At 36.5% G+C, this 15,730-nt stretch overlaps 2 protein-coding genes across 6 annotated transcripts in view; one reads left to right on the top strand and one right to left on the bottom strand.

Moving 5' to 3' along the window:
* The window catches only part of LOC124637436 (glutathione hydrolase 1 proenzyme-like), a 50,834-nt gene extending 46,531 nt beyond the window's left edge, over positions 1-4,303 (top strand). For all 5 annotated transcript variants that reach the window (XM_047173924.1, XM_047173920.1, XM_047173922.1 and 2 more), the window contains exons 8-11: positions 211-401; positions 754-994; positions 2,555-2,668; positions 2,979-4,303. In XM_047173924.1, the coding sequence (XP_047029880.1) occupies positions 211-401; positions 754-994; positions 2,555-2,668; positions 2,979-3,128 (696 nt within the window). In that variant the 3' untranslated portion in view covers positions 3,129-4,303. The remainder of the gene's footprint in view (positions 1-210; positions 402-753; positions 995-2,554; positions 2,669-2,978) is intronic.
* Positions 4,304-4,847: 544 nt separating this feature from the next.
* On the bottom strand, positions 4,848-14,473 carry LOC124637668 (sec1 family domain-containing protein 2-like). Its single transcript, XM_047174285.1, has 9 exons — positions 14,150-14,473; positions 13,679-13,930; positions 13,121-13,426; positions 12,769-12,941; positions 12,005-12,231; positions 6,813-6,982; positions 6,162-6,454; positions 5,717-5,878; positions 4,848-5,534 (listed from the first exon to the last, which is right to left on the bottom strand). Exons 1-9 carry the CDS (start codon positions 14,351-14,353, stop codon positions 5,327-5,329), a joined length of 1,995 nt encoding a protein of 664 aa, XP_047030241.1. The 5' UTR covers positions 14,354-14,473; the 3' UTR covers positions 4,848-5,326.
* Positions 14,474-15,730: the final 1,257 nt, after the last annotated feature.

Consider the following 15,730-nt stretch of genomic DNA (forward strand, 5'->3'; position numbering starts at 1 on the left):
GTGCTGAAAATATGCTTAGACAGCAGTGCCCGAGCACAGATTACAGATAGATAACTACCAGAAACAAATAGTAACAAGTCACAAACAATAAATTGTATGGCACTGAGCCTATGTGTCTAAATATAGCAAATGTCAATCTCAACTAGTTGCTCATAAGTCATAACTCTCGTTTTATTAACCCTCTATAAAAATCCAATTGTTTTCCTGCAGATGATTCGCAACGTAACAACTCCAGAATACGGCACAGAGGTCCGAATGCGTATCAACGACTCGATGACCAGTAACGACACGGCTACATACGGCGCCGAGACATACAACCAGCCTGATGCTGGGACTGCCCACATTTCTATCATAGCTGGTAATGGAGACGCCGTGTCTGTTACCAGTTCTATCAACTACTAGTAAGTAGATTTGAAGTTTATTGATGATAGAGGTGAAGAGATTTTAAATCTTAAAGACTTTAGATCTAAGCCCTATGTGCTACCATCTTCAGTGGAGAAAACCCCTTGAGTGGAGTGGGCCCTTTTTCAAAACCTGGTTATTGGTATTCATCTGACAATAGAAAGCTCAAGTTGAGGTCCACGTTAGAGTTACGTTTTCTTGTTTCATCCACTTGATGACGCTTTGGACGGATCCTCGAATACCTTTGATTAGTATTTTCTCAAACATTCTAGCAAGCAAATCATACTACATGTACGTGAAGATGAAGTAAAAGAACAAAATTTATATCTTTACTATCTTTTCTTTCAACAGCTACGGAGCCGGTTTCTCGACCCTCAAAACGGGTATAGTAATGAACAACGTGATGGACGACTTCTCGTCTCCTGGCATCACCAACTTCTTCGGGCTGAAGCCATCTCCCGCGAACTTCATCGCGCCGCACAAACGTCCCATGTCTTCCATGAGCCCGAGCATCATAGTCGACAGAAATGGCAACGCGAAGCTTGTGATTGGCGCCTCTGGAGGCACTAAGATTACTACTGCTGTGGCTCTGGTAAGTTTATTTCCTGTGGACATGCGATCCTTTTATTTATCGGCTTTTTTATAATTTCCAATTCCATAAGTCTCCGACGTCACACTCATTTCTTGTGTACACTCACTTATGTAGCTACTCCCCTGACAACACTTATGTACTCCCAGTGGCGGCCCTAGGGGTGTGCAAACTGTGCCATCGCACAGGGCCTCGCGCTTGAGGGGGCCTCGCGCTGCAACCCACACTAATATAAAAAAATTTTAATTAAAAAATATATATCTGATCCAAGAAAAAAAATGAGATTTTTTTCTGTATTTCTAATTCATTCTGCGTTTACTTTTTGAGTCCTCAATTAAACAAAAAGTTGGAACACCAAAGTAACAAAAACAACTGGCTCTCGATCCAGTCACGGATTCTTATTATTTGTGCTTAATTCCGAGTTTAATTTGAGAGTCCTTAAATAAACAATTTAAAAAATTCGCGCTCGCTACGCTCGCGGCTGTTCACATATCAGTACCTTTCCTCCTAACTTATTAGATTACTGATTAGAGTACTTTTATGTTCCAAAACTCAAAAATTTTCGCGCTGGCTACGCTAACGACTTCACCTTGCTCTGTTGTTTATTATACAAGTTTAGGTGCTTTAGTGACCCAAAGCTCAAAATTTTTGCGCTCGCTACGCTCGCGGGTGCTTTACTTTCCCCTAGTTTTATTTTTTTCATCCTTTTTTAGCCGAACCTAGAAGGTAGCGCCGACTGGATTAATTAAATCCTTTTATTAACAAGAAAATAACTCCTAGTTTTCGTATGAACTTTCTTATTTACGACGTTCGAACTACTCAAGTCACAAATCACAATCTTTCAATACATAGGGGGCGCTTGGGTGGGTCATGATTGCACCCGGGCGCTACATGAGCTGGAGACGGCCCTGAATCAGTTATACGAAGAGCTGAATATTATCTCGGTGCTGAAATATATATTAAAAAATAATTTAACTGAAATTTATCCCACTACCGAAATAGTCTTGAGAATTCGAATAATAAAATAATAATGTCGAAAAAGCAGTTTTTTCGAGGCTTAACATTATTAAAACATGTTTAAGGAATTCGATGACACAAGATCGACTTTCAGCCCTTGCTATTCTTTCGATCGAAAATGATGTTGCTCATTCATGCGATTATTGAGAAAGAGTCGCAAGCATCAGATCATTTTAATATTTGTTAATTTTGTGATTCTTTAAATATTAACTGTAGTAAAAATAAAATCTTATCAATTTGTTTAACTTGAGCATTTCTTCTCAAACATGACGATTAGTTAAATCAAAACACCAGCTTACTCTCGCAACACATACTTTTCACGTAGGACAAAGGGCCTCGCATAAACCTGCCGCACATAGCCTCGCCATAGCTAGGGCCGCCGCTGTGTACTCCCGTGACAACACTTATGTACTCCCGTGACAGTTGGTGAAAGACCTAGTGTTGACCAAGTGGTAAAACCATTAGTGAGTTTTCAGTCCGGAGAAACATACTCGAACAGCTGTGTACTTCTTTCTCTTTAAAATTATGTGAACTTACCTCTTTCAGGTGACAATACGCAAGCTGTGGTTCGACCAAACGATCAAGGAAGCCGTAGACGAGGCTCGGATCCACCACCAGATCACGCCTATGCACGTCGAATATGAATTTGGTGTCACGGAGGTAAGAAATTGTAATTAAAAAATTATCTATACCAATATTATAAAGAGAAAATTCATTTTCTTGTACATAAAAGCCCCGAAACTTCTGAAAAAATATTTCACTGCTGAAAAGCTACACTCATGCCGAGTAGCATGAGCTATATTTTTTTTTTGTATCTTGTACGGGAAGAATTACGTTAGTGAAACCGTGGAAAACAGCTTCTAGTAAATATTCTCATTATGCCTCATCGTCATTCGTAATTTTTGCCAGATTCCCCCATTATTTTTTGTCATATCCAGGCTAGCATTTACCTCTCTATTTCTGTCCACAGGATATAGTAAAAGGTCTCCGAGCCAAAGGCCACGGCATGGTCCGCTACCGCAGCAGGGGCTCAATCATCTGCGCTCTCTTTAGGAACCAAACAGCGATATACGCGAACGCCGACTTCAGAAAGGGCGGCGATGTCGCCGGCATGGACTGAAATTCCTGTGCCTAATTACACGATATTATAAAATATAAGTATTACTGCGTCTATGTCGTGAATGGAATTTATATGAATCTGAATTAGGAATGTGTTTTTTGAAATGAGATCGTGTTGTGTTACTTTTTTATGGTTGAACGTTGGTTGAACCAGTTTCAATATTAGACTGAAAAAGATTTTATTATAAATAGAGGTCTTTATTCAGTCTAATGTTGAGCGTAAGTACGAATAGAATTTTCTTAGTTAAACGCTATCGTTAATATGCTCCTACCTGTAAAGTTAATTTTAAACGTTTTCGTCCATTGAAGATGGATTTTAAAGCAGACAGTTTTTTCCATGTAATTTATATTATAGAGGGCAAAAGTGTGGTAGATCCACTTAGTCTCGAAGTATTAACGTGATTGGCGATACAATAAAAAGTAGGCATTAAGGAACGTATTACAAGAAAAATGTGATAGTAAATAAACGATAGTAGGATAGGATATAAAAAATATGGCCGTCTTCCTAATAAATACTTGCTTATGATATCCAATTGACGGCAAAATTAAGTATTAAAATCCACCAACTCACTTAAATTCCAATTTAAAATTGGTGAACTACTCAGCCTAACAATAATTAAGAACTATGTGCTAGATACTTAATAAATTGTATCTTGTATTGTATAGTATTATTGTATTGTAATACTTACAAGGAGAAAAATCTGATGCTTTTGTAACACAATTTGTGTTAGAACTTTTTTATCATACAGAGCCCATGTTTTTCACCATAGTTTTATAAAAAAGTTTCAGTTAATTTCAGTATTTTTTAAATTCCTCGTTAACTATAGCACAAACTTTGGCCAATTTTCTAGTTAGTTACCTATTCCTCAAACAACTGCATTTATTCCTGTCAATAAAATCTTTGTGTAAAATTATATTATAAGTATTTAAATAATTTAATAAACAATAATATTGTAAAATCATGTAATAAAGACATTCCTGAAAAAAAAACGAGATTATGTAGCTTATATTAATTTATATATATCATCTAAGAATCATCATCATTCACATTTTTTGAAAATTATTTAATAAGGCGTTTTGGAATTTGATAATAAATATCATAGATGAAATGGGAATGAACTGATTACTTAGACATAATGGTCACAAACTAGTGTTTGAATAAAACTTTGAATGTTATGACGTTTTTTATTTTCCCTTTGAACTTTTTTGGATGATGTTTCAATCGATTCCGGGTTTTAGTTCGTCGATGAGTGACCATCATCTGCCGTAGAAGGCATTATGGGTAGTCAGAAAGCCAGGGGCCCGATCCTCCTAATTTTACTTAAGCGACATACGATTCACATTCGACTGCGATTCAATCACGACTCGATTACGATTGAAGCGAATGTGGCATTCCGCAATTTTTTCTTTGAAATAAACGTTTTTATCCTTATCTGTCTTTCAATAATGAATCATTTTGTCTGCAAATGATTTACGATTACAATATGATTATAGAGCAAACTACCGTATAGACCAAAATCACCAAAATAGCGGACCAATCGCAAATCGAATGTCGTTGGAATACGATTGGTCTTATATTAGTAGCAAAATGCCCGATATGGTTAAAACTGCTATTGCGATCATATTTCGACTCGATTTCTATTCAATTTTGACATTATTAACTTAGGAGAATCGGCCCCAGGTGGTCTGACATTGGGTATCGTAAATGAAACAATAAATATACATCCATTCAAGAAAAATCATTTATTTTGCATTGTAATTGCATTGCGTTATGCTTACATAATATTAAAATTATATACATTTAACAACAAAATAATAACAACATAATCTTAGCACCTAACTATTTAATCATTATATTTCATATAGTTTTTACATGTTTACAGACATCTAGCTTATACAGACGTTTAGACAAAAAATGCATATTATGTTCGTATGTAAATTGAATATTTAAGTAGTAACTATTTACTAAATCCATGCCACCAAGTTTAACTTTACTGTTAAAAAGACCACTATTATAATTAGAACATATAACCTGTTCAATAATTTAAAAATGGAGAAATTCTTTATTCAAAATGAGGTTTGAAGTTATGACACTATAGTTTACAGTTCCCCAAAAAGGGCGGAGCGTCGTGCTCGACGCCTTTGCGACCATCGGCCATAGCCAGCAGTCCATGACCGCTTGACCTTTTTCTCGCGTCGCTATAACGGCAACACATCCCTCATTGCTTCGCCAGGGGTGACCAGCTTCGTAGAACCGATCAGCACGGTATTGTCTATACCACTTGTGATTACACTGCGGTGTAATCGTTTGCATTCTTCCGCTGTAATGCCGCCGACCACGAAGATTACAATTGTTGAGTTGTCTAAAGGATGTTTTGTGCTTCGCGTTTTCTTGCTTGTCAGAATGCTATGAACAAACAAAGAAAAACAATATGAACTCCTAGACAAATTAAAAATTTCAATATGTACATTTTCGCAGTAAAGTGTGATTGTTGCTCGCTATTCGTCACTAGAAGGCGCTTTAACGAATGTTTCATCTACTCGCCGCTAGGTGGCGTTACTTTAAAAGAGTTTGCTACTTGTGCTTACTTGAGTCCACTGCGCAGTAGGTCCTTGATGCTATCATTTCGGTGCTTCAAGTCTGTCAATTCAGGTCGTTCAGTGTCGACTAGGTCTTCCACCAATTGCTGCAAAACTCCACGGTATTCATGACCTACTCCAGTCTCGCAAGGCTTCAATACGGAATTGTACCTGCGGAGAGAAATACAACCATGTAATTATAAAAGAGACCTAATATTTTAGTGCACATCATTGCACATTGCAAATAAGTGAACTAAGATTACATATTATATCAAAACAAAAGTTTAAGAAACGGTTGCAACTAATTTAGTCTTTCGTTGGCACTGTAACATTTGAAATAATTGTTTTTAATATCTACGTAATAGGTTACTAAATAACGTTTAATTAAATAATTAATTACTAATTAACGTTTAATTAATTAAAGTATTTAATTATAAAAAAAATATTCACTCACTTCTGCAAATTCCTCCTCATTTGCGCAATATCCTTTAGCTGGCCCATCACCCTCTTAGAAGTGGCATCACAATACTCCGGGGTGACCATAAGACTCTCAGTCTCCACAGTTTTTTGGTACAAACTCCTGTGGTCTTCAAATATGGCCACGCTCAGGGTTTCAGTGAGACTTTCCTCGTGTTGCTTGGAGAATGACACTTCAGTACCAACGAGAGAGTAGACGTGGATTAGGAGGGCTAGTAAGCTCTCTAGAGGCAGGTTTTTGTCTTTACGAGTTTTGATTAGGTGGCTGATCTGAAAATGATAAAATCAATATTTTATTTAAATAGTAGAAAAACATAAATTTCATGAATATTTTGGTATGTAAACCAGAATGGTAAAATAAAATAGTAAGACGTGGCCATTTATAAATCATACTTTTTGTAGCAAATAAGCCTACTTGAATCACGTGAAATGTAATGAAATGCAATAGCTTGAGCTCATTTTACCTCCTATTTATCACTCACGTAACTTTACCCAAAATTGGCTACTACAGTGACTGTGAAACAAATAAAGTGAACAAAACAAAACTACTGCACATTTGTAAACCAGGAAATTGCTTATACACCGTTTCCTTAATGAAATCACTTAAATAACATAATATCCCAGGTACCTGATGCAAAACACTGGTGGAGTCCCGACTAGCAGCTAGGTTCTGCAGTACTTGCTTCTCCAAGCTCATCAGCAACTCTTGTTGCGCGCGACGCGGGGACTTTAGCGTTTGTACCACTGCTAACGCCTGTTGCAGCACGCCTAGGTGCTTGCCTATTATATCGTAATTACCTGAAATATATTACAAAATAATTATTGTTTACTTTTATTGTCACTGCAGTTCAAGATATTATATGTATTTATTACGTGTTCATAGAAAATTGTTGTCAATTAGGTAATATGAACCACGCTGTGCCAAATAATAATTGAGTACTCAGAAAATTTTTTGCTTGAACCAAAAATGTTAACCGTATCAAATTATATTATTTTAGCAAAATTATAATTGCATATTAGTAAACCGTTTTTACATACTAACTAATAATAACTCTGTATTCAAGATAGTAGGTACTGCTGACTAAAATTATTACAACATTCGTGCGACAATACGGACAGCTTGACTTAAGAGGACGAATTGGAATTTTTGGCGCCAAGGATCTCAATTTTTCTCAGTAAATACAAAACGGATCAAAATAAAACTTGGTTACCTGAAAGTTCATGATATAAACCTTATTTTGTTAGACGTCAAAACATGATTAGGTAACTTTTATAACAGAGAAAAATATATCAAACATACCTCTTTTTAAAAAGAGATTCACATATTATGGGCAAACGGGACCGATTTAAGCCTCTTAACTTTTTTAGTAGTTGAGTATATATGTTACCGGCCGAACCCGATTTTAGGACAAACCAGTTTTGCCTAGGCTCAACTAGTTCTTCCTATAGGCGTTAGGATTAACTAGTAGAGCCTAGTCCAAACTAATTTGTCCTAAGCCCGATAGGACGGACCAGTTTAGGCTAGGCAAAACTAGTTGATCCTGATATAAGTACGCACACTCTAGGATAAACTGGTATAGCCTAGTCAAAACATATACATATCTAAAAGTGTAAATAAATAGATGAACTAAATAAACTACTCCGTGTTTAGAAAAATAATCATCTTTATTAAACTATAATGATTCGTCGTTATGGATAAATTGATAATACGAAAAATCATACTACATATATGTAGCAAAGTAACAAATAATAGGTAAGTATTTTTAGGGTTCCGTACCTCGAAAGGAAAAAACGGAACCCTTATAGGATCACTTTGTTGTCCGTCTGTCTGTCTGTCTGTCTGTCTGTCTGTCTGTCTGTCTGTCAAGACCCTTTATCTTAAGAACGCGTGGACGTATCAAGCTGAAATTCACATGAAATATTCGGGTCTATTGTCCCTTTAGGCTGTGAAAATATCAAGCTTCTAAGCCAAGCCAATCAAAAGATACAACCGATTATGTCGATATTTTCAACAAATTCTCGACACTCGCAAAGGAATCAAAACCTACAGGGTACTTCCCGTAAACTCAGAATCTTGAAATTTGGCATGAAGCATTGTTATATAATGCAAATATAGGAAAAATTGCGAAAATCTCATTTTTTTTGTTATATAATATAATAAAAATATTTTAATAAAATGAAACTTACTACCTTATTTCCCACGAACGAATAAAGGTACCAAATTGAAATTTATACCAAATACCTAGGTCTATTGTCCCTTTAAGCAATGAAAAAATCAAACTTCTAAGTTAACGCGATCAAAAGATACAGCAGTTTTACCGACACCTTAGACGAATTTCCGTCACACGCTAGGGAATCAAAACCTACAAGGTACTTCCCGTGAACTCAGAATCTTAAAATTCGGCACGAAGCAACGTTATATAGTACAGATAAAGGAAAAATTGCGAAAATGATAAATTTGAAGTTACATAAAATATTAAAATATTATTTTTGCTTACATGACATAAAATATTTTTTTAATAATTATAAACTTACTACCTACCCTTTTTCACATGAACGCGTAGAGATATTAAAGTTTTGAATAAAAAGTGAAATTCATATCAAACACTTCTTAAATATAATGGCCTCTAAACTGTGAAAAATTTTAAATCATTCAAAGGTTGGTCATTGGGCATCTTAGTATGAAAACCATACCCACGGCGGATACGAACGAAATATAGCACAGTATAATGATAAAGGCTCTGATTTACTATGGCATTAGTCGCATCAATGTGAACCATGGGAATCTTGAGAAAATCAGGTGTAAACATCAAATATTTTCCTCATTTCAATGGGGAATTTAAACGACCAAGTTTGACGGATTTGAGAAATCATTTCTTTGTAGTGAAACAGTATACTCGCCGTTTATTTCCATTGTCATCAGGTCAGGATCTGATGATGGAAATCCTGAGAAATCGAGGGCAACTATCAGAAATTGTAGGCATGCATAGGATTAAAACTTGATTCTCAGATGTATGTCTGGTGATACTATCAAACAGTGAAGGTTTAGAGCTTATCTGATGATGGAGACGTGAGAAAGTCGAGAGAACTCCTCAACAGTATGTTTTAGTTACGTCGTGTTTGGGCTTATATTATTCGTATTGACGAGAACTTTTCACAAAAGTTAAAATAAAACTGACTGACTTGCCGTACAGCAAATTCTGTAGAGCCCTACGAAAGTGGCTAATTCAAGAGAGTTTTTATAGTGTTAAAGAGTTCCTCAACAAAAGTAAAAGTAAATGTCGTTTTGGTGCCCACTAAACGCCGTACTGTTCATATTCTTCTTTTGTTATCGTAATTTAAGAGTTGCTATTTTAATTTAACTTATTTTAAATATATTGTTTTAGTTTTAAATATTAGCTTTCGATTAGTTTTAAGTATTTGTATTTTGCATACCCGTAATAAGGGTGAAATATGTTTCTGTACACAAACTTACACATAATAAGATCTAATGTAACACCATATTTCCCGCAAAATTATATAAAAAAAAAACTTTTTACAAAAAAAAAAACAACTTCTAAAACAACAAGAAAACTGTTTATATGCATCGGTCTAGATCTCGGTGGTTAAATAAATATAGATGCATCCTCTAGACACCGACTTCTAGACCGATGCACCTAATATCTTTTTAATTTCTTTCTTGCTTTTGTTTTCTTGTTGCTTTTTTATATGTTTGAAGTTGGATTTGTTTGTAAAATGCTACAAAATAAAATAATGCCGACTTTATAAAACAAAGAAAGGGACAGAATTACACTTTTGTCAAGGCTCTAGAAACGTAAAGCCAGCAGCCCCGAATCCTACTCTCTAGAAGTCGTTGTTACAATTCGACAGCTACAAGTCGTCAGGCGGTTTCGAAAAAAACCTGAAACTGGGGCTCTTTAGGTGATTAATCCCTCAAAAATAAAAGATCCCATTCCTGCAATGGCTGCTTTAACCCAAGTTAGTAGTGAATTCTCATCACCTAAAATAAAATAAGCTCCAACACAAGGTTACGTTATAAATTGTAAAGGAGTTCCCATAACTATATCTGATCTTAGCTGTCGATCCCACAATGGCAGTCAAACCTATCTTTGTGGAAAGTCTTCGCCAATACGAATAAAATAAGCCCAAACACGTGGTAGTTGCAACATACCGTTCGGGAGTTCCCTTGACTCTCTGTAGTCTCCATAATCAAATCAGCTCCAAACCTTCACTGTTTACCAGTACCCTCAAAAATACACTCACATGTCTGGTTATGACTCGATGCGTGCCTACAATATTCAAGAGTTGCCCTCGATTTCTCAGGGTGTCCAGATCCTCATCAGATCCTGGTCATCCGGATTGGCACCTTCCTTCTTTATGAAATGTCTTTAACAATAAAAACTAGCATTGCAACCTGTACAATCCTCTGAAACTGCTTGTCTTTTATATTTTTCAAACGATCCTGGACATTCGTCTCCATGGAATTTTAATAAAATATTTATATTCAAAGAAACGTCATACCATTCTCCACGATTTAAAACTACTTTGGTTCATGTCCGCCACTTTTTACAAAGCGGGTCAGATATGCCCCATGACCTTTAAGACATAATTAGTTATTTTCAATCAGATTTCTGAATGATGACTATAAAATGTTGTAAATAAATAACTTCAATAAAATAACTTTTACAAGGTACTGGCCTACTATTTTAGTTATATTATAAAATAAAAAATATTAACTATTTTGACTCTCACGAAATTACCATAACTATGATTGTTCTAAACTGAACGGTTGGCGCGAAACTCACTTTTTAACTATCATTTGTACGGAACCCTCGGTGCGCGAGTCCGACTCGCACTTGGCCGGTTTATTTTTTTAAATTAACTAAATACGTTATTAGGCGCGAGGCGCTCGGGGCGTGTACGTTATGCACGGCTAGCAACTAGACGCTAAATGCGTTTAAAACCACGCGACAAATGACGAACGGGGAGCGAGCGGCGTGGGACGTTCGGAGCATTCCCGCATGAACATGTTGTTTAGACTAGGCCATACCAGTTTATCCTAGAGTGTGCGTATTGATATCAGGATCAACTAGTTTTGCCTAGCCTAAACTGGTCCGTCCTATCGGGCTTAGGACAAATTAGTTTGGACTAGGCTATACTAGTTAATCCTAACGCCTATAGGAAGAACTAGTTGAGCCTAGGCAAAACTGGTTTGTCCTAAAATCGGGTTCGGCCGGTAACATATACATACTCTTTAAAATTGTAGAAGGAATTTTTATCAAATTATCATTTCAAAATAATAAAATTACAAAACCATTTTGTCGCTTACGACTTTTAGTTATAAGCTAGCGCGCGTATTGTTATCCTCGCCCCGCTCAGACGCTCCGACCCCTTTTGGCGCCTTAGATGCGCGTGCCGGTTATGGAATTATTGTTGACCAATTCGTCGCCTTAAATCGGTAACTCGGTAGCATGTTTGCAAATTAGGTGGATGTTTCTGTAGGAAGTCGATTCTCAGACAAAACAAAGAACCACAACTACAGTTCAAATTCCGGGTTCGAATATTTCTGCGACGTGTCTGTTTGTAAACACACCCACGAACGCGGAAAAAACCTTGTGAGGCACCAAAATGTATGAACAAACATGATTCTGTACTAGTTGTTTTCGCGCGGCTTTTTCCTATATCCAGATAAAATACAGTCTGTTACTCTGTGACAGTGTAGCTTTTGCGACGGTGAAAGAATTTTTCAAATCAGTTCAATACTTTCGGCACCTAGATAGTACAAAAAACAAACCAAAAAATGTTTCCTTCATAGATTACCTTTAGAAGCAGTGACGATTTTCTCAACGCTTTGCGGCGTGACTTTCAGGAGTGATTTAGGACTGGGCGACTTTTGTACGTCAATCTTGGATAATTTGTTGTATAGATCGAACATGACTTCTTTGTGAGATTTGTTGATCATGTACTCGTAAGTTTGTATGCAGGCGTCGTCGTTCGCGTGGTAGAGACAACCCGGACTTAGTTGTACGTCTTCTGGGTGGTTAATGCTGGAAATAAGTAGTTATGCTTTATCTAACAATTAGTAGGAAAGTGCTTCCTGCCTCAAATAAATCTAAAGAGAGAGGCCTAAGTTTTATCACTACATAGTATAAAACAAAGTCGCTTTTTCTGTCCCTATGTCCCTTTGTACGCTTAAATCTTCAAAACTACGTAACCGATTTTCATGCGGTTTTTTTTATCAGATAGTGTTTCAAGAAGAAGGTTTATATGTATAATGACATCCATTTAATAGTGGGGAAATAATATTATCCCGTGCGAAGCCGGGGCGGGTCGCTAGTTACAATATAAATTAACTACAAGGAGGATTTAAGGTCATATTATTTATACGGCTAGTTAGCCAAGAAATAGCCTTCACATAATAGTTACATAACATGCAATTGCAAACTGTGTAAGCCAATTTTACAGAACTTTGCCACAGTTTATTTGCAATATTTTATATACACCTTTTTTCAAACCACCTTTTTTACCAAAAATAAATGAAAGCCTTGAAATAGCTAATAAAATGATTTTAAGTAGGTACTCACACATTAGCTTCACAAAGTGGTGACACGTCAACAGCAACTTCAGTGCAATGTCCGGGAAACCTGGGCAGAGCTGACATGATTTTATCCAGCACTGACTCGGTGGAGTAGCTGGTCACGCCACACAGGTCTAGCGTGCGGTCTACGATGATCAGTGAAGCTGGGTGCAAGCAGTTCTGGAAAATAAAAACGAAAATATTGTTTCTCATACAACAAACACTAATTCATCTGTAAGTAGTTTAATACTTCTTGTATGTGATGTCACAAGTTATGAGGTACTTTTTGTACTAGGTGTCAATGCTGATATACATAAAAAATATTTTGAAACTTTTAATTAGTAGATATTCCTTAGTACCTTTCGCCTAGCCAGACAGACAGGAGAATTCTCCAAGATGCCAGCTAACAAGGAACTGTAAGAACCCATATAGTAGATATCTTCCTTCAGATTCATGGAGTCCAGCATGTTATTCAGCCCACTAGCCAACCTCCTTGCATCAGCCCTCTCTTGATAGGAGAGTGTATGCAAGTCTATGGATTGGCTGCCCGGTTCCAGCTTGCCATCAAACAGTGGGTATATATTATGGTAGGGAGGCGTGACAAACACCACATTCGTTAGGGCTATTGTGAAGATTGGTATGTGCACCACTTCTACTGCACTTTGCTGTAATAAATATTATTTTTGGTCATTAATTAGTCCTTTAAAATGACAATGTATTTCAATGGTTTAAAGCAACTATTCATGACTGTTGAAATTGTGATCTTACTGTCTAACAACTAAACACTGCGCTAGTATGCTATTTTTATCACTTAATCGGACCACAAAATTCCAGTCTTATAATTTACTCAATCTGTATTGTACAGTTATAGTATAAAATCAGCCAAATACAAATTCTTAACTGAATCCATAACCAACCTTTTTCCCGATCCACCCAATGAGCATCATCTCCAGCTGTTTAGTAGCCTCTATGGATCCCCTTCCTGAGGCTATGACGTCACTCACGTCCCTGCCATCATTCACCTCCAAGTACACCACGTCTAAGCTCACACATGATATGAGAATACAGTGAGTGAAGTCACTGTGACGAATTATCTCAGATATCGTTTGCAGCTGCGTGGAAGTGGCTTGTGTTATAAACACTGCCTTTTTCTGATCTTTTTTGCAAACCTGAAAAGAAGCGGGATATTACTGATGATATTTCATGGTACTGTAAATAATGGTTGGGTTAGTAGTCAAATAGTCTTGGGTAGATAATTGGAATGTCTTATACATATAAACAAGGAATATCTGACAGTGAAAGAAGCTAAATCAATGTAAGCATCTGGTAATAATAGTACATGAGCCTCCAACTAAGCTCTTCTGGTAATCAACCTATTTGAATGTTACCTCGAATGGGGATAAACTCTTCACAGCAACCGCTCCACCAGACAGCAGGTTAAACAGGCCGCCATCCCAGTGCAAGCATTCAGCACTGGCATCGTCAAGAAACACGACAGCTCCAATTATTCTGTTGTACACCTCCGACCACCAGGCCTTCCCAAATTCCTTCACCGAAGCACTCGCCATATTGGAATTTGATATTAATTGCATTAACTATACATTATTTGTGAATTTCATGCTCAAGTTCGCCTATTTAATGAAATAACAGTTTATTTACACATCACTGCTGACATGTTCCATTGCATGCCAATCGATAGAATCGTTGACATTTGACAGTAGTGATGGGCGTTGAATCAACGAACTATATAGTTGAATCAACATTGATATCACTTCAACGGGATTAACATTGACCGTTAACAAATCAACGCGTTGAATCCGTCAACGAATAAAAATGACAACGACGTTTACGAATTCAACTAGGTTGACGAACGAAACGAGAAACTGAACCCAAACGTTTTATTATTTTCAACGTAAACTCTCGCTACGACGCGATAGTCATGACATAATAATTTGAACTCTAAATAAGCAGCTCTAAATAGCAAATTATTTAGTCAGATCTAGAGCCTGAAAAAAGTATGAAGGGAAGATCATCTAGAAAGTTATCAAAAAATGATATCCAATTTCATTAAGTAAACTGCAACAAAATGTTCGTAAATTAACATTGCGTTTAATACGTTAATGAAAACGTTTTGGCGTTTATTGTTGACGCTGGCGTGTATCGTTGATGCAAGTTGACGTTTGTAACACGTTAACTCGTTGACGAAATTAACTAGTTGACAAACGGAAATCAACGTTAACGTTTCGTTGACGGAAAAACCTTCAACGTCCCATCGCTATTTGACAGGTGACAAGAGAAAACGTCAAACTCTGTTATATAGTAAACAGGACTGCGCATTTTTAACCAAAAAACGAGCCGAGTGAAACAGTTAGTACGGAGGCCGTCTGTCCCTTTCTAATAGGGTGACTATGAGATTAAGCTATGTGAGACCAATCCGAGTTTGCTAAGATTATTAAACACAGATTGGTATTGAAGTTTTAACTTACGCAGTTTGTGACCTTAAACTACTAATATAGGCTTTTAATAATTAGCGGGAATTAGCAGTAATAAAAACGGGAAGATTCGAAGTGCAGACTGATTTTTTTGTATTTTTGCTTCACATATAGACTGCTGAGCCATTTATATCGCCTTTCTACATTTTTTTGGGAAACTATAACAATAGTACAACAGTTTTAAAATCCATCACCCATATTTTGACTCATAACAAGAATTCATGGGCACCCTAGTTGTTTGATTTACGAAAATGTTATTATTAGCTTACCGGTGGAACGATATATTGCAACCACCATAGGATTCACTTTCACAAGTATAAAAGCAACACTTTTTCACCATTTTAATAGTTTGAATTGATTAAATACAAAAAAATATAAACAAAATTTTAAATGCTAATTACGCGCCAAGAATGTTCAGGGTTACCGCTAGAAAATAAAAAAAAGCAAAATAAAAATTTATGTTGTTTATGTTTTAAT

Source organism: Helicoverpa zea, chromosome 16 (assembly GCF_022581195.2).
Source record: "Helicoverpa zea isolate HzStark_Cry1AcR chromosome 16, ilHelZeax1.1, whole genome shotgun sequence".
NCBI classification, from domain to species: Eukaryota; Metazoa; Arthropoda; class Insecta; order Lepidoptera; family Noctuidae; genus Helicoverpa; species Helicoverpa zea.